This window comes from Balaenoptera borealis (genome assembly GCF_965194805.1).
Source record: "Balaenoptera borealis genome assembly, chromosome: 1".
Lineage (NCBI taxonomy): Eukaryota > Metazoa > Chordata > Mammalia > Artiodactyla > Balaenopteridae > Balaenoptera > Balaenoptera borealis.
This window is the reverse complement of record NC_138860.1, coordinates 37,164,811-37,189,748: the sequence shown is the minus strand read 5'-3', so window position 1 is coordinate 37,189,748 and position 24,938 is coordinate 37,164,811. Positions and strand designations below refer to the sequence as shown.

Below are 24,938 nucleotides of genomic sequence, written 5' to 3'. Positions count from 1 at the left end.
AAGAGTCCATGAGCCTGGACGCCCCGATGCTGTTCAGCTCCCCGGCTGAGAGCCTCTTCTGGAAGGTTACTGTTGATGGAGATTTAACTAGAGGCAACTCAGTTTTCTTGGGGCAGGAACAGTTAGAGTGGGGAGAGTTGGTAGGGGTTAATTTGTGGCTTATCTTCTAGCTGCTTCCTCTACCCATTGGTCAGTGAGTGTCTTGGTAATGTAAACATATTTCAATATTGACCAAACTCCAAGGAATTAGGAAGGTGCATCTGTCTAAAGGAGACAAAAAAACCAAACACTATCTCCAAATCAAGTAGAACTGATTTTTTGATTATCTATATTATGAATCACCCACATCACAAATCCCTCCCCATAGTCTATAGAGGTGATTGTACTGATCAAAAGTCTTTGTTGAGTCCAGAGCAGCTGCTTGAAGCACATTATGGGTCTCACTTCTCAGCCGATGGTGGTGCCTCTCTGGGATGGTATATGGTGCCTGGATAAGGGGCCGTTCTCCTGTCTTTCCTCTTCCTGCAATCGCAGTCTCTTCCCTGCCCCTCCTCCCTCACCCCCAAGACCTGAGCTGACAGGAGGAAGTAGGCATCTTATCCTGTGCCTGCTCTGAGCACCTCTGCCCATGGGAGGGCACGGGCCGTCTGGGGCTGGAAGCACGGGAAGCCTCCTGCACGGCGGGCTGAAGCCGGCAGCTTGTACCTGCTTGTCTAGCACTTAAGGTGTAGAGACGGAGCACAGTCTGGTTTATTACGTGGGATTACAGCAGCCACGTTCTTTCCAGTCCCTGCTAATCCCTTTTTCCCAAGCTCACCCTCCTGCCACCTTTCCCCAGTCCTGGCACCTGTGGATCAAGGCACAGGCCAGACCTTACCACATCTCACCCTTTGATGTTGACATCAGCCCTGTGGCTCTTTCCTCCTAATCCAGTTAGAGCCTCAGGAGAGATGTTGTTTGGAAATGTAGAAGGAGGGTGGCAGGGAGGGAGCCTGAGGAAGAATTTCCGTGTTCTGCTTGTTCTGAGTTGCTGCCAAAGGAGGTGAGAAAAACTGGTCTGGGTTGATGTGGAGACGCCTTCTTTCTTATAATACCAAAGCCCTTTAACCCTTTCCTCACTCTGTGGAGAGGTGCCTACCTGTACCTGTCCTGTGCCCTCCACTTGGCCTGGGACTGTGGGCCCTGGCTTGGTTTCAGGTACGGGAGAGTGAGGATGAGTGTGGTCCCGACGTTTGCTTTCCCAGAAGTGGAGAGGGAAGGAGTTGGCCTTCTGAGATTCCACTAAGATTTAAAAGTGGTGTACTCTAGAAAAGAGTCTGAAATAGGATATATATATATATATATATATATATATATATATATATTTAAAACTGAATCACTTTGCTGTACACCTGAAACTGATACAACATTGTAAATCGACTCTACTTCAATTTTTAAAAAGTGGTATATTCTATCAAGACAGGGTTCAACTTGGACCCCTGAGGCTGGCTTCTTTCCTGCAGGGTTATCTATACAGCTGGGTAGATTGTGACTTGCCCAGGGACTTTGGGCCAAGGGGCCTATGGGATTTGAAATCCAACCTGAACTCTCCTTGTCAAGCTATATGCCCTAGGGTATAAACATACCCCGAGAGGAGCTCCTCGAGCTGACTCATCTGCCCATAAATACCACCTGTTTCTCAATTGCACAAAGGTTCTGTAGGGCCAGCAGGAGCCACAACTAAACTGGTGCTCAGCATTTTCTCCTGTCCTTCCTGCACCTTCAGTCACTGTTCTGGATCATTCCTGTGATTCTGTCTCCTTTATTCTCTTGAAAGTTCTGTTAAAGGCAGGGATCATGCCTTGTTCATATTTATTTCCTTCTTTCTGCCTCATCCTTTCACCAAGTGTTCCCACCTGGGATGGGCCTCAAAACTGTCTTGAAAAATAAAACCATTCTCTAAGGAACCTTAGAGACCATCTAGCCCAATACTAGTGTTATTTGGCAGGAAAATTGAGGCCCAGAGAAGAAAAGTGACTCGTCCAAGCTTAGAGATGAGGACAAGTTGCCTCTTGTCCTGACATCCAAGTTGACACCTGTTTTACTTAAAGAAGCAGCCACGGAACCCCGGGGGTGGAGGCTGAGAACAGTCTTCAGGTTCAGGCTTGCTGCGGGGTTCAGCCAGGGGCTAGGGCCTCCATTCTCTTCAGCCCTGGATCTGAGTTAGGGAATTAATGTTTGCCAAATGGATGGACGAGGACTGAATAAAGGAAGAACCACCCAGCCAGGCTCAAAGGGCCCTGGGCTGACCTTCCCATGTCTCTCTGCGTCTTGTGCACACAACACAGTGGGTTGCTTGGGGCATCTTTTCAAGCCACACACTCAAGGTAGCCAAGTTCTCTTAGCCCTGTTGGAACCCCAGCAGACAAGTTGCTAGGGAGGCAAGTCAGAGGGTTCAAGGGCAAGGCTGGGGGCATGGCTGCCCACAGCTGGTTCCAACCTGCAGTTGTCTTCTCCTTCTCACTCTTCACTTCGATATTCTTTAGTTGTTTCTATGAGCTCATAATACCCCTCCTTCTCCTCTGGACGACTCACCCTTCCTTTCCACCCACACGCCTTTGAGGCACCTGATACTAAAGCCGGGCTCCCACTGGCCTCCCATTTACCCAGAGAAACGGCCCATGAGGAATTTATGGAATGTCCCCAGGAAACCCTGCCATGGTCCAGGCCGCATAGCTCTTTCAACACAGGAAGGGAAAAAAAAAAACAAAAAAACAACTAGCCAAGAGTTTGGAGAGGGGAGGGAAGCAGGGTGCGTCAGGACCACTCACTTCTTCCCTGCCTAACCAGGCGTCTGTCAGACTGTGCAGCCTCCATCCATGGCAGCCCATAGGACAGGATGTCCCCGAGTGGGGACGATTAGAGGAAGCAGAGACTCCCTAGAAGTGGCAGGACCATGAGGTGTTGTTCTGTGCTGTGTCACATACTTGCTCATACCTGCCCTCTGCTCGCCAGGCAGAGAACAGTGCAGACGAGGCCACCGCCTTCTGAGCCACAAACATGCAGAGGGAACAGGCAGAATAAGGACGAGACCTTAGAACCAAGAGGTGTAACACTTGCCTAGACTAAGGACCAGTGCATCAGAGGTGATAAGAAGACAGGCCAGGATTCACCACAGGGATGGAACAATTCCAGAGAAATCAGCTGCCACAGTGTGATTAACCTGGAGGGCTTCATGGAGGAGGAAGCTTACTAGGATTTGCTCTGAGACTGAATGAGACAAAGTGATGAGTTGGGGATGGGAGAGAAGGGCCCTCTAGACCTTGGGTGCCACATTGAGAAGATGCAAAGCACGTGCCAGGAAGGTCTACAGGGCGCGGAGGGGCTTGGAGGACTTGGCGAAGTGGAAGCCAAGGCGTAGAGTACTGTGAGGCTCAAGCCCTAGAGGATCAAGTGAAAAGGATCTTGGGATTTTCACTGACCTTGTGAGCCAACTGTGTGATCCACTGATAGCAAAGTTAATTAGTCTTCACCACACTAACAGAAGGTCATGAGAAGTGGAGGCTCCACTTCCCACGGGAGATAACATTGTAAGAGGGCTTAAGCCAACCAAAGAGCCAGGTCAACAAGGGCTGCAAGGATGCGGGAGCCATGCTGTATGGAGAATACTTTTAAAAGGATGTTAACCCAAGGGAAGAAGAGGAAAGGAGGAGATGAATCTTCACAGCCTGTGATTTACTGAGCACTTATTATGTGTCAGGTGATATTCTAAGAACTTTATATCTACTAACTAATCTTTATACAACTCGATGGGGTAGGTGCTATTATCACCTCCATTTTACTGATGAGGAAATAGAGGCCAGAAAAGGTAAAGAAATGCGTCCAAGAGCCACATGGCAAGTAAATGGCAGAGCCAGGGTCTGAACCTTGATCGTCTGGTTTCACAATCATGCTTCTCCACTAAGCTGTGCAAGATGAATTAAACTTATTCAGTGTGGCCCCAGAGGGCAGAAGAAGGCCAACAGATAGGAGTTCCTGTAAAATAGTTTTCCGCTTAATAGGAGGAAGAAGCTTCTTGCAGCCAAACTGTCCCATAATGGAAAGAGTTGACTCAAGAGGGAATGAGCTCCCAGTCAGTGGAAATACTGAAGCAGAGACTGGGTGGTCACCGATCAGGGAAGCTGTGGAGAGGCACCTGCACCAAGCACATGACCTTCCCACTTATGCCGCCCCTATTTCTCTGACTCCCTCAGTAGGGGTGGGAGATAAGGGAGGGCAGAGAAGGGGAGCAGAGCGGGGGAGGCCAAGGCACCCTGGGGTGGGCTTTGAAGTCATGGCTGGGTTCACGCTGGCCCTGGGTGTGTAGCAGAAAGCCCCTGAGGGTCAGCGGGGAGGTGCTTGGCCCAGACGGGGCAAGGCAGGACCCAGAGGATGAGGGCAGGCAGGCCTGGGGCAAGAGGCAGGGGAGGGAAAGCAGGGCCTTCTGGGGCTGGGCACGGATGACTGTGCCGACATCCCTCCTGGCCAAGGGCAGGCGGCGGGAGTCCACGTAGGAGATGCCCGGAGCTAATACCAAAGCACACAAGGAAGAGTAGTGGCGACAGGGACTACAGACTCATTTAACACGACTTCCCAGGTTGAAGGGAGAGGTCCAGGAGGCAGGTCATGGGGCATGGGAAGGGGCCGAGCTGAGAGGGCAGAAGACCCTGGGGCCAGGAAGCAGGACTCTCTAGGGTTTGGGACAGAGTCGCATTGGCTCCTTCCCTCCATCTGCAGCGCCTCAGCCCTGGCTTCCCATTTCTTCAGGCCTCCTCTGGCACCTCGACCCCAGGGCCTCACAGCAGCAGGAGGTGCTGGCTCTCTGTTCTCTCCCGCAGCCCTGCCACCGGAAGCCTCTCCCGCTGCTCAAGGCCTGGTGACATGTCCCTCACCTTGCCCCTTCCAGCACTGTGAGTAGCGCCCTCCTCAGACCCCCTGCCGCTTTGCTCCAGTAGCATCTGGTGCGGGAGCAGCTGCTGAATAACGTGTCCACTTCTCTTGAGATCCACAGGTCCTGGAGGACAGGGGCCCTCTTTTCCATATATGTCACCCATGCCCACAGCCAGATTCAGTGTCTCTCACACATCAGTTGCTCATGAAATTTATCTCAAATGTACCTCCTCCAGGCCAGAGACCTACGTGCACGCATTGGAAGAGAACCAGACACCAAGAGTGACTCCTGTTGACGTGGCTGGTTTGCAAAGGAAGGAAGTTAGGATGTGGTGGATAGGTCTGCGGGGGAGGGGGAGGGTTGGAGGGTGGCCGTGGGATGAGGAGTCTAGGAAACAAGAGAACTGCTGTGACAGGAAAAGAGCCTGTTTTCTGGTTAACAGTGTTTGGAAGAGGGTGGGGTGCTGCTCTCACCAATGCCGACCAAGCTGGGAGAAGGGAGCCGCGTTTACACTGTTGCCCACAGATCCCAGGAGAGCGTGGCCAGCTATCTGCCTCACCTGCATCAGAGGCAGTTTTGCCTTCAGCAGAGAGGCAGGTACAGAAGCCCAGGCCACCCCTCCCCTGCCACCCCCACCAGCCCTCTGTTTATCGGACTCCTGGACATTTTTGCAAATCCACAGAGACTTAGCCTTTTCAAGGTCTGGGGAGCACCGGGGCCTCTTTTGCCAACACCTTCTTTCCCATTAGCTAAGGCAGCCACCAAAATGCCTGTGAAATTCTTGAGGAAAATCCTTTCTGCCTTTCCCTATGGGACATACCAACCCAAGGTCTCCAGTGCGCAGCTCACAGGAAATGCTGCCCGATGTCCCTTCCCATTCTTATTCTTCTCTTTGTAAGCTCACAAACGATTTACTGAGCCAGGCCAGGAAAACTGTGAGCTTCTTGCAGTAGCAGCTTAGGCACTGGAAAGAATCCATTGGGAGCACCAAAGGATTAACTCTCCCAGGCCCTGGGGTTATTGCTCAGTTACTTGATAACACTGATTATTTATGAGATATCTTTCCACGGTCCTTTCCATCCTCCACAAATACTTCAGCTAAGTATGGCGATGGTTCCCTGCATCTCCACTCCATTTTACAGATGTGGAAAACTGAGCCACCGGGATGTTAAATTAAATATCTTGCCCAAGGTTACATGGCCAATCCATTGGCAAAATTGACATTGGCATTTATACTTCCTCCCAAAACATGCACGGAAGTTCCTAACCTGCTACTTGGCTCCCTTGTGGGGTGGAGTTGTCTTGGCGGACGGAAAGCCAAGTTGGATGCAAAGCTGAGAAACATACCTTTCTCGCCGTGCCAACACCGCCAAACAATAGCCACTCATTCCTCGGAGTGGAAATGATTCACTCGTCTCTCATTGTGAACCCTGGATTGAGTAAACAGCCAGGGCTGCGGGTCTCATTCTAGGAGACCTAGCGGCTTTCTTGGGACCTGTGGCCGCTGAGCTAATGCTCTGAGTCCCTGACGCATCTCAGCAGCTCCGGGGGCTGGGGTAGTGGGCCGCAGATGCCCTCTCCCCCTGCCCCAGGGCCTGTGCAGAGGAGGTGGGCTGGTGGCTCAGAACTCACCACCACATCCCTAGTAATGACTTTGGCTCCCTGCCCAGGCTCCTGCCGCCAAACTCGCTGTTTGTTTTGTTGTTTTATAGGCCTCTTGGGTCCCAAGAACTGGTCTTCTGGAAGCTGGGAAAGGCAGCATTTGGTTGGCACAGGGAAGGGGGCATATTTACAGAATCCTTCCAAACCCCCTCCCCTGACCACCACATCCCCCTGCTTGACCATGACAGGTGGAGAGAGAGGGTGTGGATTTCTATCCAGAGCCCCAGCTGACCCCAGGGAAGAGCCCCTGGTCTCCCAGAGTCATTTTGAAAGGGAGAAACTAAAGATGCATTTACGTTTTGCACCTTTTGTGCGGCTCCTGTGTGCTTCAGTCTTGGATAGTCCCTGTGTGAGGAGTCAGGCTGTGTGCTCAGCATGGTGCTTTGCACTCCAAGAGGGAGCCCTTTGGAGCTCAGGGCTTTGTCTCAGGGCAGGTGAAGCACGAGCGTAATGATTCAAGCTCACAGAATCCAGGTGACCCAGATAGGCTCTGTAGAATGTTTAAGAGGCCAAGGTGCTAATGTTTACAGAGCGGTCATCTTTAGGAAAATACAGACCACATAGATGCACATCCTTTTAGGTCATTGAGTCTTGCCTGCTTGTGGATACAGAGCATGGACATATATCTCGAGGTTGGACAGGACCTCCAAAGACCAGCTGGTGCTGTCCTCTTGTCTTCAGGTGGGAACCTATTTGCATAACAAAGAGCATATGAGCTTACAGGATGCAGTCCTGACACCAGTCTATTCGCTGTGTGACCTCTGAGCTTCAGTTTCCTCATGTGTAAAATGAAGACAGTTATAATACCTGCCGCATGAGATTGTAATGAGGATTAAATGAAATCATTCATTCTTGAACGAAAATGTATTGAATACCTACTATGCGCCATTTGCTCGGTATACAGTAGTAAACAAAACTGTCAACATCGCCTGCCCTAGTGAAGATTATACCTTAATGTGGGGAGAAAATAATGAGAACGCACAACATACAGTATATTTAGAAGATAATAAGCGCTAATGAAAAAAATAGAGCATAATGAAATAATTTATGTAAAGTGGAGTGCTGAGCTTATATGCATTTAAATATCACTATTATTGTTACTTAACTTGTGAGCCTCAATGTTTTTCTTCTGTGGAGTGGGTAGTAATAAACACTTTGCATAGTTGTTGGAAGGACTAAGTGAAATCATGTATGAAAAGTTCTTACTATGGTGCTTGGCAACAAAAGTGCTTTCCATTATTATTACCAGCATCTTTGAGGCTTCCCCCGAAGCCCACTTCTTCTCTGGCTCCCTGGGGGAGTGGAGCTGTCAGATCAGCCTCTTTTTTAGTGACATGTTTGCAAGGTCAGATGGAGGAAGAGAATCCTGCCCCTTGCCCCCAGCCCTGTGTCATGGGAAAAAAAATACTTAGAAGACTAGACCAGCTGCGCCGAACTAATCTAATCCTGCTGGACACCGGCATCCAGCTGCATTAGTCACCAGTGAGAGCTTTCCGAGTCCCATATCACCAAACAATAGGTACTGACCCCTCCTCAGGGCCGGGCTGGGGGAAGTGGTGGTTTGGCTCTTACAGCTTTGCAGAATTAACTAAAATGGGGCCATTCTCTGCCCTTTGCATGTTCCCAAGCCAACCATGATATCCTAGGGCTACACAACTCCACCTTCAGTGAACTGTGTGATCTTGGGCAGACCTTAGTGTCATCAACTGGTCCACTGACGCTACCTTGCAAGATTGCTATGCATGTCAGACTTGGGGGATATGAAGTACCTAATATAGAGCCCAGTGTGTAGCAGATGCTTAATAAATGGCAGCCATTGCTGCTATTACCATTATTACTGTAAGTGTGACTCTACTAGTGTTATTGCTACCACTCCTATACCATTACCATCCTTTTCTAAGGACCCAGATTCCCTTGGTTTCCATTAGCTCACTAATCCCATAGCATTTTAGGATAAACAGGAAGGATTGAGATATTTCTCTGCTCCGTGGCAGATGGTGATACTGAAATTCACAGAGATTATGGATTATTATGGATTGCTTAGGATCACAGGGTAAATCAAGGGAAGATTGGAATCAGAGCTACAAATATTTCAGGTGGAGATGGTGCAGCACACACCTCAGTCACCTGTATAGTCCAACAATGATGAAGCTAAAAGCTTGCAGCTACTTGAACTTCTCTTTCCTTCCTGTTATCATGTGTCCTTCTGTCCAGAGAAGCAGGAGATATATGGAGATGCAAGGTGCTGAAGGTCACCCTGAGGTTCTGTCCTTTAAGTTTCTTCCTGGGATTCTGTCCCTCTCCTGGCCTCAGCCTCCAGAAAGGTTTCTAGGCTTCAAGATAGGGCACAAGTTTAGGAGCTGGTGCCTCTGGGATTGTCCCAATCAGCCATCACTCTCCAAAACCTCATTGGATTTCAAAGGCTACTGACACCAGCTGGGCGTCCCCACCTAACCTGGAAGGGGCAATAGTATCAGCAGCCTTTAGTAGCAAATCAGGAATTCTCACACTTCTGTGTTCAGGGGTGGATGAGAGTGCAGCCAAGGAAGGAGGAGAGGCCATGGAGTCTGGACCCTACAAAGGGGTCAGCCCCACCCCCCAGGGGGAAGATAGACTCCATCACACAAGGTCAGGAATGTTCCCCTGATTTTAATAACTGGAAAGGCCCTCAGAAAACTAGTCCAGCCAACAGACTTTGAGCAGGTGAGATGTTTATTGTTCTATTTTGTGGATAAGACAGCTGAGGCCTAGAAAGGTTAAGTGATCTGCACAAAATCACCCAGGTCCTTAGCAACAGAAGCAAGATAAAATCCAGGTTTTTAGACTTTACTTTTGGGGCCCTTCTCTCCGTGTCATATGGAAGAACGTTCCCTCTGCACAAAACCTCAGGCTGACCTCTGCCTTTCCCTAGCATGCAAGCATTCCCTAAGCAGAACCTAAAATTGGTCTGGGGATCGTTCTCTCCAGGGCAAAAGTCTAGCTGAGCTTCCTATCCCAGGCCTGGCCATGCACCCTTGGTCTGGGGTGCCCAGCATCCCTGAGCCCTCACTGTATGTGACTTGAGGATCTTTCTAGAGCCTGGCCAGCAAGGAGGCCTGCTTACCCACAAAATGCTTGCCTTGGGGCTAAGAAGTTCTGACAAGTCAGAAGAACACTGACTTGGGAACCTCAAGTTTTACATATGAGTCCTTTTTCTAGGCATGCTGCTTTATTTATTTATTTATTTATTTTGCAGGGAGTGGGCCTATTATAACTTAGACACTCACTATGTGCTAAGCCCTGAGCTACGTATTTTTTTAGTTAAGCCTCACAATACTCTTGTAAGGTAAGGATTAATATTACGTCCATTTTCCATATGAGCAAACTGAGGCTCAACAAAGTTAGGTAACTTGCCGAGTCACATTGCTACTAATTGGACAGCTGGGATTGAAATCTAGATCTCTTTGACTCCAGTCCTGGGCTTTGTGAACCACTAACTTTGAGCACTCTATCTTCCTTCTCTAAGATTCTGTTGGTCCCTCTGTAACCCACCACCTGCCCTACAGAGAGCTGCAAAAAGATGCAGGAGAGAAGAGTGGTAGGCCTAACTTTGCACTCTTTCCAGTCAAAATCCCCTGGAAAACCGGGACGTGGCAGCTGTCACCTCGGCACACGCTGCCTTGTGTCACTCCCCTCAGGCCTCCTCCTCCCCTTCCCACCCATCTCAGCCCAGGCCACAATGGATGGGGTGGCAGCCTTTGTGCCACACACAGTCCCCAGCTGACTCCCCTTTATCCAGGCATCATTGTTTGCTGTGAGCTTTCTGAAGGGGAGACAAAGGAGTGTTACTGACAAGGCCAAGAGCTGCCGTGTAAAGCGTGGGGCCTGGGCCCATCACCCGTGCATCCCTTGGAGGCCCCGGGCTTTCCTTCAAAGACACTGTCTGGGATCTTTTGTGTGCCAGTCATACCCATTCAGAGCTGGCCGGGCAAAGGTTTCGGGTGGGGGAGGAGGACACTGAGAAATGGACTCATTCTGATCTGGTAAAATTGGAAGAGACATTTAATGTAATAGTTAACAGCAAACCACTGCTGGGGGGATGGGCCCGAATGCTTGTTCTCTGTTTATGGAGCTTATGCAATTCCATCAATATTGATGCTGATGCCTTTGATTCTGACACTAATCATTGCTATGAATTAAATTTGCAGCCATATAATTAGGATCGCTATTAATAGGGCCCTTAGCTAAGGGCCCTACGATGCGGCATATCTTTTTCTTGATAGAAAATGGCATCCTTGGAACTCTGCTAATGGGGCGCACCTGGGATTTGCCAAGAATGATGTGAAAATTATACATTCTATATTTGTATTGGGCCTTTACTAAAATATCAGCAAGCAAAGGTGAGGCTGGAGGGAAGGTTGCCCCTTGCCCAGAGCTGTGGGCAGCAATTAGGTATCTCTCCCTCTCTTTGAAATCTTTAGGAAAGGATATTCCAGAGCCAATTTGGTTGCTTATGGTCCAGGGTCAGACAGCTCAGAGTCAGGAAGGTCTTCTTTAAGTCTAACCTTAACCGTAGGCTAAAAGACTAGGTACTCTGGTGATTTCTTTCTCAGACTTTCAGGTGGCTATGAGCCAACTGAGGGAAGAGGAACGTCTTGGTATGCCCCAAGCTTGGTTGGAAGGGGCTGAGCCAAACCCCTACTGATAGGCCCAACTGGCCTCATTTTTAGGTAGATGATTGGGCAAGACCCCCACTCACAACTGATTCCAAGGGTTTCCATCCAGAGAGCGCCGGTTAACCTCACACATAAAAGAGCCCACTGCTACACCTGGTGGGAGAGGATGAGCTCTCTCTCATGAGGAGGTGCTTTCCCAGGCAAATCTGCAGCGTATTTATTTACTGGGGAGCCCAGGCATTTATTATCATCAGGCACCCAGGTCAGCGCTGGAGACTCAATGCCCCACTCACCCTCTGAGTAATCACACGTCATCGTGCACACAAGGGTCCTCTAGTCCTTTTCTAACAATAGCACACGTGGTGACACCCCCCCCCTTATCACTGGGAATAATATGCACCACTTGGCATAAGAGATGCACTTGTCCCTGCTCTTTTGACTGTCAGACTGAAAATAATTTTTCCTCCAAATCATCATTTATTGATTTTTTTTCCTTTTGTATTTTTAAGTCATTGTGAGAAGACAGTGGTTTGAGTTCAAGTCCTAACCCTACTATGTATTAAGTTTGTGATCTTAGCTAAGTTATGTAACCTCTTGGAAACTCAGATTTGAGGGCTCTCATCTTTAAAACAGGAATAATAATATCTACTTCATAAGGATTATAATGAGGTTAAAGAAGTATCTCAATTGCTTATCATGGGCCTTCCACACCCAATGAGATTCCTCACTTCCCTTCCTCTTTCTCCTCTCACATACAACCCAGATGCAGAGGACGAAAGGCTCTAGCTCTCGGTACCCACGGCGTTCGGAAGACTGCCGCTTTATTTCCCACCTCTTCTCGGGGACAGCACATGGAAAATTAACTCTTCCAAACAAATGGTGAACTGCAACATGAATTCCAAACACCTTCGGTCTTTTTCTCGCACACAGTAAAAGGCTGAGCTGGGCCTCCTCACCCCACCATAGGCACCACAATTTCTGCTGTTTGTCTTTATTCTCAAGTAGCCCAGGGTTCTAGGTGGACTGAATCCATCCTTGAGTTCAGGGCCCAGAGCTCGAGCACCACTCCTAGGCGCTGAGGGCTTCAAGGTACGAAGAAAAGGGCAAGGGCACCATAGCCTCACCTGGAATGGAGGCCCTTTTTATACAGGATTCCTACTCGCTTCTGCCTTCTGCCCATACCTCCACTGTACATTTACCCTTTCTGTGTATGGGCATACTTCAAGGCAAATGTGTGGATAGATAGCAGTGGGCCAATGGCCAACATTAGCCAGAGAATGTAGAAAGCCCTCGAAAACAGTGTGCTTGGGTCAGTCCTGAAGTACCTGAATTTGCCACTAGTTAACAAACAGCTATTGTACTCTTTATGCCTGAAGTTAAGAGGGGATGGAGATTCGTGTTGGGTTATTTCTGGGGTTGCTGTTTTGGTTCCCACCAAGCAGAGGACATAAATCAGTCCCTTTAACGTTCAAAATTTGCCTGATGTTGGGCAGGTACCTAGTTACTAATACATGCATTCAAGCATACATCCAGCACGGTTACACTCACCCCATTCTGATCTCTTGTCACTTGCAAGATCTTGGATGATGCCAACAAAACCCCCAAGTGGACTGACCCTGTGAGGCAATGTGATGCACCCACAAATGCTTCTGCACCTCCAGTCTTTCCAAGAGTCTAACTGCTCTAGAAGCCATAAAACACTGAGTAGCTTCAATCTCAAACAGATTGGTGGTCTCGCCGGAGGAATGGCCACAGTCAGAGAAATAGAAGAAAAATTATGCCCAACCTCTCCCCATCAAATCAAAGAAATAAAAAATCTGTCTCCTTGGTGCCTCCCCAATATTTATGTCTGAACCCAGCAGACACCCCTGGGCTGCAGCCAGTCTGTGTATTAGCATTAGTCCATTACGCTTTTTATGATGCATGTCACCCCCACCCCACCTCCTCCCCCGCATGCCACATTTTATGACTGTCCTTTTCATTTCTGGAAAGAGCTTCACAGAATGGCAGGTGCCTGCATTTTCCCACTCTTTGGGGACCTATTTGTAGGCAGCCTGTCCCAGGCCATAAACAACGGGAGATAAACCACAGCCACTGGCAGTAAATGCATCCAAGGCCAAGGAGGCACAAAAAGTAGGGGGGCTTGGGTAAGCTTGGTGGTGTCTGTAGAAGCCCAGTTGCCAGTGGGTCTGGAGTAGGTGCTACCCACAGAAGGAGAATCAAGGGGTTGGTACAGAAGTGGATGCCACCCTCCCAGATTTCTGCAAGAGCTAGAGGGGAATCCTGCCACTGTCCCTCATTCCCACTGAAGCCCCTTGTCCCTGAACTGTGACCAGAGCCAGTAAACTTTCCAGTAAGAAGAGGATGGTTCCCTTTGGCATCGTTTTCTGCTGCTAGCTCATGCGGCTACATAGATTACTCTGTGCCACTCATGTCCCGTTGATGCTTCTAGATCTTGGAGCCACTGCCTGCAAGTGTCTCTGCCTTCTCCCACCCTCTCTCCCTGTGACGCCCCCCCCCCCACAACCTCTTCCTTCTTCCCTCTCCAACCCTCTTCCCCTCCCTCATGCCCAAGACCAAGTCTTACCAATCAATCACCACTAACTTCTGCCTCATTAGAACTTCAGCCAGGATTCTCGTGGTCATGGCGGTGACATTTATTTCTTTCAGCTTTGAGCTGCATCCACAAGCAAGTCACTTGTGACTCTGCAGGAGCCAGCACCTGGAGCCAGCACCTGGAGCCAGCTTTGCTCCATAAAAGGCACCCCTGGGAGAAGAAAACCAAATTCTGAATGAATAATTAGTCTAGTGGAGATTTCAGATTCTTTCTGCACACCCAAACAGGAACCGCAAGCAAAGAATCGAGCAGAGATGGAAGGAGGTGGGTGGTGGGGAAGGACAGCCAGCAAATCCCTGAATAATTAGTGTGTTGAAGAGTTTTCTTTCTCATCAACCCCATCTTAGTGGCAGGACACGGACAGAGGGTGGAGGTGATGTTCTTCTTCTCTTCCTTCTTTGGTTTTGGACCCCGCACCAAATGGAAGCAAGTAGATGAAAGTGACGTGCATTTAGAATGTCCGTACACATCAGGCTGCTGGAGATAGTAGCTATTATACTGCGTGTCTGTATTTTTGCAGTAAGCTGCTAAATTATTTATTGGGCACTGGGCTTTAATCTCATAAACCTGCCTGTGGGCCCCAGGCACCGGCAGCCTGAGCGCCACATAAAACACATACATCGGGGCCGGCTGCAAGGAGCACTCCAGTGACTCTGGGTAGCGACTGTTCATTTTCACTCAGTCTTTTCCCCCAGATCAGCTCATTAACAGCAGGCAGACTCAATGAAGAACCTTCTCATTTTTCCCTCACGGTGAACTTGGAAGTGGATTTGCATCTCGTAGTAGACTAGAGCCCCAACCTGAGCACAAAGGACCAGGGGAGCTGTAGCAAGAGGCTGTTCTAGAGTCTCTTTCCTGGGCTGAGGGATGGGAGCCTTGAAAGAGGGAGCAGATGACTCCAGGACCCCTGGATGTTGCTGGGATTGTCCGGAGCTAAGTGCCCTAAGCTGTGAGCTCCCCCCACTACCCCAGGACTTATCGAGAGATGACCCTGGACAAATCATTTTGTATCTTGGGCCTCAATTTGCTCCTTTTAAGTAAAAGTGATCTCCATTCTCCTCCCTGGTTCCCAGTCCGGAAGAAGACAACTCTCTTGGTATAAATCTCCCAGTCATTCTCTGAATGCCAAGATACTAAGAACCTCCTTAAACTTACTTAATGGTTTGAGGTATGTAAAGAGCTTTCATGTAGATAGCGCCCATTTTGAGCTCATCTAGTTATCCTAACAACCCCATGGGCTGTGATCTTATGGATGAGGAAACTGGCCCAGAGGAGTCAAGAGATTTGCCCAGCATCACCCAGCAATGACACTATGGTCGGACCCTGGATGCCCATCCTTTGTCCATTCTAGATAGAGGAGCTCACGGGCTTTAAGCTAGTGTGGAAACTGAGGCAACAATCATCTCTGACACCCAAGCTACCTAGGGCTGGCCATGTAGGAGCAATGTCAACAGCCATGCCTTTGTCATAGGAATTTGAGTATGAGAAGGCTGTGCTTTCCAAATCCTGGGCCTCTCTCCTCCTTGAGCAAACGAAGCAATGGCAGGACTTGTCTGGGTTTCATCATTCCCTGTGCTGCAGCTGCCAACCTCTTATAATTCTCCCCCGCAAAGTCAGAGGGGCAGGGAGACCCATTGGAGGATGTGGCAGAAGTTGAATGCACAGGACTTTTAACCAGTGTTCCTGGATTCAGGGGGGCTCATGATCTACCCCCAAAAATGTTATGCAAACATTTGTATGTCTATAATTTTTGTGTAGAGGGCCCATTGCTTTCATCAGATTCTCAAAGCAGTCTATGACCCTAAAATGTTGAGTCTGTCTAATGGTTTTTAGACAGTGTGCCTTTGAGCTCTAAGGTGACCACTCCAATCCCCCAGTTTCATCCTCCTTCAATCAAAGCATCTTGCTCTCATCTATTTTATATGTATCAGATTTAAATGACAGAAGATGAAATGTTGGGCCTACCTGACCATCGAGTGGTGTGTACCCCTTGTAACAGGCATGCATACACCATACTCACCACCTACTGTGCACACACACGTACGTACACATGCACGTATTAGACACACGCACGGGTACACATATGCACGCACATACACAAGTACAAGTACACATTCACATGTACACATACACACACACACACACAAACTCCCACTCCCAAACCTGGTGTAAGTGGCAGCAGAACAAGGTGAGACAGAAAGGACCCAGATCAAGACCAAGAGGTGAGTGAGGGCTGAAGCATGGAGACTAGATCAGGCCTAAGGGAGGAGTGGCTCGTTGAAGACCTCACAGGCAGGAGACAGAGTATCAGCCCCGGTCTTGGTTGTAAAGCCAAATCAGACAGCACAGTCTAGGACAGGAGGCCAAATGGGTGGCTCCGAGTGAGTGTCCAGAGAACCAGCCCAGGCCAGAGGCAGGAGTCCTGATAGCTGAGTTCACGGCTCTAACCCAGCCATGAGGTCAGGGGTGGCGGTGCTCACAGGGAGGCTAAGACTTGCTTTTAGAACGTTGACGCATCTCCATGGCCTTCTCACCTCGGGACTTTGCGCGTGTTGTCCTACCCACCTAACACCTTGTCATCTTCAAGGTACTATGGCATCACCTCCTCCAGGAAGGCCCCCCTTTGTGTGCTTCATAGCACCCCATCACATGGCTATCAGAGCAGGGAGCATAGCGGTTAAGAAGAGTCCAGGCCCAAGGTGTCCTGGATTCCACTCCTGACTGCCCCTTAGTACCTGGGTGGCATAGTAAGAATCACCTCGCCTCTCTGTGCCTGTTTCCTCATCTGCAAACTAGAAATAATAATAGTTTCTGCCTCACAGGCTTGTTGTGGAGCTACATGTAAATGAGCCAATACAGGTAAAGCACAGAGAGCAGTGTCCAAAATAGGATAAGTGTCCAAAATAGGATAAGGGCTCAGTAAATGTTACCTATTATCATTGTAGGTATTGTCATCACCCTTTTTCTTTTCTCTGCCCTCAGTACACTCAGCAGTTTTGGGTTAGGGGCTGCGCTTATCATCTCTGTGTCTGTAGGACCAACTAATGTAGCAGAGATTCAATACATGTTTAAAAAGAAAGAAAGGAGAGGGGGAAAGTGGGGAAGGGGGAGGAGGGAATAACTCCTAGGACAGGAGTCATCTTTCTGCCCCAGTAGTAAGACATCTTCTTGATGGGAGTCAAAAAGGGGCTTGCAGCTGTGTCCTCCAGGTAAGGTAGGACTTCAGAAGTTCCTAGCAATGTCTACGGCTGGCCATGGGCAGAGGATGAGATTCTTCGGAGAGTGCACATGATTCAAGCAATCACATCTCATACACAGAAATTCAAGCCATCAGTTGCTGCAGACAGATCCCTTTGGGACTGCCCTTTCCCAGGGGGAAAAATTCCTTCAGCTTCACTTAGCTCTCAGCCTCACCCACCTGTCAGTGCTCCATCTGCAAATCCCAGTAGGTACCAGGTCGATGCCAAAAGAGAGCTGTCAGCGGAGACACCAAGGTGGTCCGGGTGGTGCCCTGCCCAGCCCCCTCTGTGATTCCATCAACCTTTCGGAGTCCAGAACTCAGTAGACTGTACACCTCCTGCCACCAAGGGTTTGAAGATGCAGAACTACACCCATGATTACTTAGCGTGTTCATTCATACACTCGCTCATTCAAAAAAATGAATATTACTATCACTGCCTACTATGTGCTTTCAAATATATTACTTGTTGCTAATAACATCATTAATTACATTAAGCCAGTATCTCTCAACTGGGGTGATTCTATGGACATTTGGTGAAATCTGGAGACATTTTTGATTGTTATGTCTGGGGGCAGGAGGTGCTACTGGCATCTAGTGGATAAAGGCCAGGGATGCTGATAAACATCCTATAATGCACAGAACAGCCCCCACAAGAAAGAATGATCCTGCCCCTAATGTCTTAGTGCTGAGGTTGAGAAACTGAGCAAAGCAACAAACATTTATTGGTCATCACATCATTTATTGTGCCAGCCACTGTGCTAAGCACTTTGCTTTATTTAATCCTCCCAACAGCCCTGCAACACAGGGACTAGAACTATGTATCTTTCCAGATGAGAAAACCAAGGCTCAGGGAGGTGAAATTATTTCCCCATTCATTCATGTCATATGTATTTATTGGACAACTCAGTAGGTGGTGGATTTGGAGAGCAAACCCACCCAAAGTCTGCTCATCCACTAAACCCTGCTCCAGAGCAGGAAAGAGAAAACAGGAAATAAGTAAGTGGGGGAGAAGTGTAAGTTTGGGGAGGAAAGCAGAGTTGATAAATGCCACTGGGTATGACAAAGATACTGCTTTTCCTTACCTGCCTCCTCCTGCCCTTCTTCCCCACACCTACTCACATGCTCCCAGACACACACATAAGCAATTAAACAAAATCCTTGAGGCCCCGGTTTGCCTTCAAGTTTATTTTGGTGTGGGCAGTGATTTTAGCTTGAGATTACACCCTCCCTCCTCTCCCCTCAAAATGTGTCTCATCTTATAAACACAGCCAGTTCTTTGGCTGGGAGAAGGGTGGAAATATTTCTTCTGCTCCTGAAGTGTCTTGATAAAGATCTGCTCTCTGCCAGCCTCCAGCTTCTCCTTGTGCTGATTTAGTGCATGCTGTAGGAGGTGTGGTATTTTATGTGTAGCTCCTGACTGGTGGGCTGTTTGGATGGGGCCAGCATGTGCCGTGGGAAGAATGTGGACTTTGGAATCAGATCATCTTGGTTCAAATCTTTACCACCTACTAGGTAGGCGATATAGGGAAAATTAGCCTTACTGAGCTCTGGTTTCTTCATCTGCGAAATGAGAATGATGATACCTACCTTGAAGGGTGCTTTCAAAATTAAATGATATCAGGCATGTTCAGCTTTTCGCCCGGTGCTTGGCAAAGAGTGAGTCCTCGGGAAATGCAAGCCAGTATTCACATCTTCCACCTCCGCCCCAGGTTGGCTTTTCCCAGGGGCTCAGACAGATGGGGAGGTGTAGTCACAGCACCCTCCCACCCTCCTGTCGGGCCTCCCTACCTGCTCTGGGTCTTCTCTGTGGCCCACGTGTATAGGTCAGCCCAGGCCCCCAAATCGACCACAAGACCGCCATCTTGCCCTGCCCCCGCGGTGAGCCGGGCGACTTAGACCACACCCACCACCCCCTCCCAGGCACAACACGTGAGTGAGAGTCGTCCGTGTTTCCTATTTACCCCTCAACTCAGCGGAGGCGCAAAGAATGGCACGGAAGAGTAAGCAGTGGTGCCAGCTGACCCTATTTAAAGATGTATTCTGACGTCATTTCAGACCCCGAGGCTAGGAGGGATCCTCAAGGCACCTTGACCTAATGATGGTCCTCACCACCATCCTTTTGTCCTTCTCCTCCAGCTTCTCACTATGGAGGATTTACTAGCATGGGCAGCTACGGAAGGGAAACCCATTCACTGAGCGTCTACCATGCACTAGACCGTTTGCCACCTGAACGTAGCCCACCCTCCCCTCCTGGGCGCACTATACCCAACCCACCTGGAGCAGGAGGGCATGGGCACTGCTCTAAAGACCCTCAGAAGATGACCTTCCTTATCTCTCTGCTGTCTTATCTTTGGTGACCTCCTGAACCTCAGGGTCAGGAAGACCCAACGTTAGGAATTACAGCATGCACTGTACTTTCTCATTTCCCACCTCATTTAGTTCTGCTAGCACCTCGAGAGGTGGATATTCTTATCTCCACGTGGAAGATGGGGTAAACAGGTCCCGATAGATTATTCAGTCAGTGAGCCCTGGAGCCTTGACATAAGTCCTACTTTTGTGGTTCGAAGCTCACAACCCCCAAGATGCCTCAGTTCTCTTGCTGGATTCTTCCTTATATCTTACCTAAAGCAACCATTTAAAAATTGTTCTGGGAACACTGTAGGCTATGGGCCATGGGAGATGTAAAGGACAACACAACCACGGGCCTTTCCTCAGGTACCTACAGTCTATTTGAAGGCATGGGATGTCTTTGCTGGCTTCTCACTTCCCCTGAAGACAGGATACTGTGCGCCCTCTCACAGAGGTTCTGGCGGTGCGGCTCAGGCATGGGGTGGTGTGGAGCTGGAGGAAAGGAGCCCAGATATCAAGTAGCCTGGGCTCCAGCCCTGGCTCTATAGCCATTGACCTTGGGGAAGTTACCCTGTTCCCTTATATCTAAAATGGAGACATTGATGATTCTGGTTCCTAGTTCGAAGGACTAAGGAGGAGATTTAATGAAATAATATGTGTGAAAGCATTTGGAAAGCAAATGTTAGGATCAGTGCTCTCATTCTTCCCCCTCCCCATCCCCTACATCTTATTAGCCGCCTCAGACACTCTGAGACATTTCTACTGCTAGTCACCCTTGTAGCCTGACCATATGTCTTGTGACCAGGGCAATTACCGTTGCGTGTTTCAACTGCTACCCCAAAGCCATGCCCTCCTCCCCATTAAAAAACAGAATATGGAATGAGCTAGGCCCTAGAGAGAGAAGCTGATCTCTGCAGATTATAGCCCAGGAATACGTGGCCTGGTAATGTCCTGCGGGTGGAGAACAAAAATGCCAGAAACTTTCACCAGATCTTGGTCACTGTCCCAGCAGGAAGGGGAGCAACCGTTCAGGGGGGACCAAGACCCTGAGGATATCTTTCCACAGCTCTGGCTGTTGTGGTCTCTCCAAGGAAGATTTGTGACTGGAGAGGTTTTCAGGTTTGCCTTCACGAGGTCGGTTGTAGGGAGCTAAGCTTGAGCACAGAGCAGGAAGGAATTTCAGATTTCGAGTGTTCACGAGGAATGCATTTGCTGTGAAGGCTGCTGCCCAATCCCTTCCCCATCCAGCCTCCCACAGTCTCTCTGGCTCATTGCAGAACTGAGATCAGCTAGGTAACAGAAACATCTTTCTCTTGCTGGTCTGTGACACGCCTCTGCCAGGATGGGAGCCATTACCTTTTCCAGATGTGGAATAATTGCAGGGCTCATCACCCCGGGAGGGGGAGGGCGCTGCTGGGATCCCTCTCCAAGGGACTCCAGGTCCTTTTATTTAATCCTCAGGAGAGTCAGTAACTATAAAGAAAGGGGGAGATGCGGAGGAGAGGAGCTAAAGTATTTGCCCAAAGACACCTAAAATTCTTAGGTCCGCAAAACACTGAAATGTGTCTCTTGTCCCTCCCCCTTCCTTCCTACAGGAAGAACTTTGTACAAAATAACATTGCAATTCCCAGAGCAGCCCTCCATTGCTTAGCTACCTCTCCGCAGATGTGGGGCCTCCTTCTCCTTCCCCCATCCCATTTTCTCTATCACTGCCTCCTGCCTCCAAGCTTACCTTCCTGAAAGACATTCTTGACACTGTCATTAAACAGCTGCCAGCAACACCTGCTGGCATTCTCTGGTGCAACGATAACAACCCAACTTTAAAAAGAAAGAATACTAAACAAGAAAGGTTATAGGAGGTGTAGTCGTGGGTTCGTGGGTTTTGCCAGATTACCTTTCCTGCATTTCTCTGTTGATTCTCTTATTCTGTAAATGAAGTTTTTTTTTTTAACATCTTTATTGGAGTATAATTGCTTTACAATGGTGTGTTAGTTTGTGCTTTATAACAAAGTGAATCAGCTATACATATATATATATCCCCATATCCTCTCCCTCTTGCATCTCCCTCCCACCCTCCCTATCACAGGGGCTACCTCCACCCAGCAAAGCCTTTAACAGTGGAGGGGAAAAAAAAGATGGAAGAGCCAGCTGTTCCCTCCTCCCCCCCACCACTCCCTCCCACCTCCTTCCAGCAAATGCTGATGCAGGGTGATGAAGATAGGGTTCTCAGATTCTTGCCTAATGATAACTCCCTCGAAAGTCATTACCTGGGTGGCTTTTCCTGCCCTGGAGTTTCTCCTGTTTATCCAAGGAGCCTCATAGGGAGACCCCTCACAGCTTTGCTCACTGCCCCAGTGGTTGTTAAGCCTGGGTAGATGCCTACTCAGTGGCTCCCAGCATCCTGCCCACAGAGGTCTAGCCCACTCGGAAACCACCAGCAACCCATTCTTAACCACAGTGTCCCTAAGTGCCGTGGGATCCTGCTGCCTGGCTCATTTCCTCCTGCTGCCAGCTGCAGCTCAGATACAAAGCCTATTATTTTTTTTTAAGATGATAGGTCAAAAGCAATGGATTTTTATTTTTGCTTTCAGACAGAGGCCAACGAGGAAGAAAATGGCAGCTTCAGAAAACTGAGTTGTATCTTGTGGTTGCCAGGGGTTTGGGGGCTGGTGAGGGCTGGAGGGGTTGAGTTACTGGAATCAGGGTCCAAGAGAGCTTTGCAGAGGTCAACCCGAAGCTGTATTTGTGGGAACAATCAAACTGATGACTCTGGTGGTTTTCTATTGTGTCATGGAAAAGGCTTCTAGGGAATTCTTGCCAAGTCTTTAGAAGAAAAGATATATATAGCTAAAGATGAGTGTATTTATAGAGAGATATATGGATATATTTATGCCAGTCATGCCAGTTAGCTCTGCAGGCAGGAGGAGGTGCCCTGGCAAAAGAGGAGAACACGAGGATCTTCCTACAGCTCTTCTGGACCCTGGGAGAAGGAAACATGAGCATCATGGGAGGTACTGGGATCTTTGGGCTTAATCCCCAGGGACCCACCTCCTAGACCAAGAGAGGCTTCCTAATGGAGGCCAAGCCTCTGAGCCCAGAGTTTTCCTTTGAACTATTCAGGCAGGTCCCTGCCATCTAGAGGACCTCTTGGAAGGAGATCCTTCTGGGCTCTGTGATCCCTGAGTAACCTAATCTTCAGAGCAGAGTGTGAGAGGCAAGGAGGCCATATGGGAAAATGCAGCAGTGCAGGGTGGGGTGGGGGGCTGAGGGCTGATGCCCCAAAGAAGGGATGGAATGCTCTGAATTCATTTGCTTTTCACCTGTGGGAACAAAGCTTAATTGGACTGTCGGCCTTGGAGGGGCCGAGACCCTGATTTTAGAGGCATTGGGAAGCTTGCCTGCTTGGCTGGGACCATCTGCTGGCCCCCTTGGAGCCTGGAGGAACGGCTGAGGCTTACTGAGAAGTTGGGCTAAAGATTCTTTCCAGAATCTCCCTGGAACTACACGATGTATGTATGTGTGGTATGTGTGTGTGTACGTGTGTGTTTGTGCGTGTACATGTGTTTATGTGTGTGTGGTGTGAATATGTGTTTATGAGTGTGTGTGCATATGTGGTGTGTGTGGTTTGTGCATATGTGTGCGTGTGAGCATGCATGCCTGTGTGGTGTGGGAGGGTGTATGTGGTATGTGTGCATGTATGTGTCTGCGCATGTGTGGTGGTGGGAGATGTGTGGTGTGTGTGTGTGTGTGTGTGTGTGTGTGTGTGTGTGCATGCACTCTTCCTGACCCCTCTCCATCAAGGGACCTCCCAGAGCGGGTGAGGCAGCCAGGGCCGTGAGTGAATTGGGTGGGAGGACTAGCTGGGTGGCCCAGTATCTGCTTCTGCATCTCTCATCCCATCTCCATCATGTCAACAACTTTCAAAATTGACTGAAGCATGACCACTTGCCTCATCCCCAGCCTGTGTCCCCCGTCCCTATCTCTGCCCATACCCGCCCCATTGGAGGCCCGGGGGTATGATGAGTAAGTCAGGCTAATGACACTGCACCCACCTTATCCAGCATTGCCCTCAGTATACCTTCCTCAGATATATTTCTGAAGCAGCGGGTGGGGATGGGAGGCAGGATATTATTGCAAAACCTGTTTGGCTGTAGCTGCCACCTGAATTCCTTCTCCACAGCAGACACCCAGCGCAGCTCCTCCCCAGGCAAATTGAGTAGCTTAGTACTAGCAAAGAGACTCAAGGTCTAAAGAAGGCATACAGGTTGGCGAAAAGAACAAAATAGTTGTGACACTCTTACACTTCCCTTTCCTCCTCCGTGTCTCACCCTACCCAACACCCACCCTCAAGGCCAGTCAGTCTGCATTCCTAAGGAGCAGGACAGCATGTGAACATCTGGAGAAACCACAAATGAAAGTTAGACTCAAGTCAGAGACTTTCTAGAATAGCATTGTCCAAAAGAACTTTCTGTGATAAGGGAAATTTTTATATCTCTGTCGTCCAGTACAGTAGCCACTAGCCACAAGTGTCTATTGAGAGATTGAAATGCATTAGTGCACCTGAAAAACTGAATTTCTGGTTTTCCTGAATTTTAATTAATTTCAATTGAAATAGCTCCATGTGGCTAGTGGCTATTCTACCAGATGGCACAGTTTTAGAATATGAAGTAGAAACAACTCAAAAGTCTGGGATACCTTTCAAGCCTAAAAGAGAGTCCTCCATCTCTCAGTCCCAATAAAAAGACGGCAGTTTTTTAAGACGCCACAGTGCAGTTTATTTTCCATCAGCCCCAGAGTGAGCCACATTTTCAGCCTAAAGCACTAGATACACTTCTTTCTATGATCTGTTCCCCAGGCAAAAGAAACGGAGGGATGGAATAAGCAGGATGGGCACAGCCCTCCCCCCCCCGCCCCCCCCCCTCCGAGAACCACCCTGGCCCTCCACTGCACCTGGCCCGGCCCCCCATCCACAGCGTGGGACCCTCGGAGGCCGGGGGGCTGGGGGCACCATGCAGAGCGATGCCGCAGCTGCAGACATCTGCTTGCCCTCCATCTCTGCCCCTTCATTTCTTTTCTGTCAGCAGCAGCTCTTGGCCGCTGATGGTCAGCAGAGTCAAAGACGCCCTGCAGACCTGTTTTCCGGCATCCTCTGGTCCCCATCCCCTGCTGAGGAAGGTTAAGAGGGAAAGAGGAAAAAAGGAGACAGGAAGGCAGAGTGTGGGTGAAATGAAATGTTAGTGACATTCAAGAAAGTGACTTCATAGGCCGCTCACTGCCCTCCCTCTGGATTCAGGATGAACCTTGTCTGGTTTATAAGCCATCGGCAACTTCTCTCCTGTCCGAGTCGTCAAATTCTGGTGCCCCCATCCCCTCCCTCCCTCCCACACATACAAGAACACATGTGGCTGGTCCATCTGTGACCTTTATTCTTCTGACCTCACCCCTGGAAGGGGAGGAAGCCCCAGAAGAGCTTTCACTCCCCATCGCAGACTGAATAAATTCCAC

The 24,938-nt window shown here is 49.2% G+C and overlaps 2 protein-coding genes across 2 annotated transcripts in view; both read left to right on the top strand.

Moving 5' to 3' along the window:
• Positions 1-24,938, top strand: part of PLXNA2 (plexin A2) — a 213,755-nt gene that overhangs the window by 32,663 nt on the left and 156,154 nt on the right. The gene's annotated exons all lie outside the window — the stretch shown is intronic.
• On the top strand, positions 5-24,312 carry LOC309626650 (uncharacterized protein). Its single transcript, XM_082387631.1, has 2 exons — positions 5-4,928; positions 5,030-24,312. Exons 1-2 carry the CDS (start codon positions 4,652-4,654, stop codon positions 5,656-5,658), a joined length of 906 nt encoding a protein of 301 aa, XP_082243757.1. The 5' UTR covers positions 5-4,651; the 3' UTR covers positions 5,659-24,312.

Coding starts and splice junctions, on each gene's coding strand:
- LOC309626650 (XM_082387631.1), top strand. CDS start 4,652: ATGGGAAGGGGCCGAGCTGAGAGGGCAGAAGACCCTGGGGCCAGGAAG. Junction 4,929..5,029: donor ACCTTGCCCCTTCCAGCACT/GTGAGTAGCGCC, acceptor TGAGATCCACAG/GTCCTGGAGGACAGGGGCCC.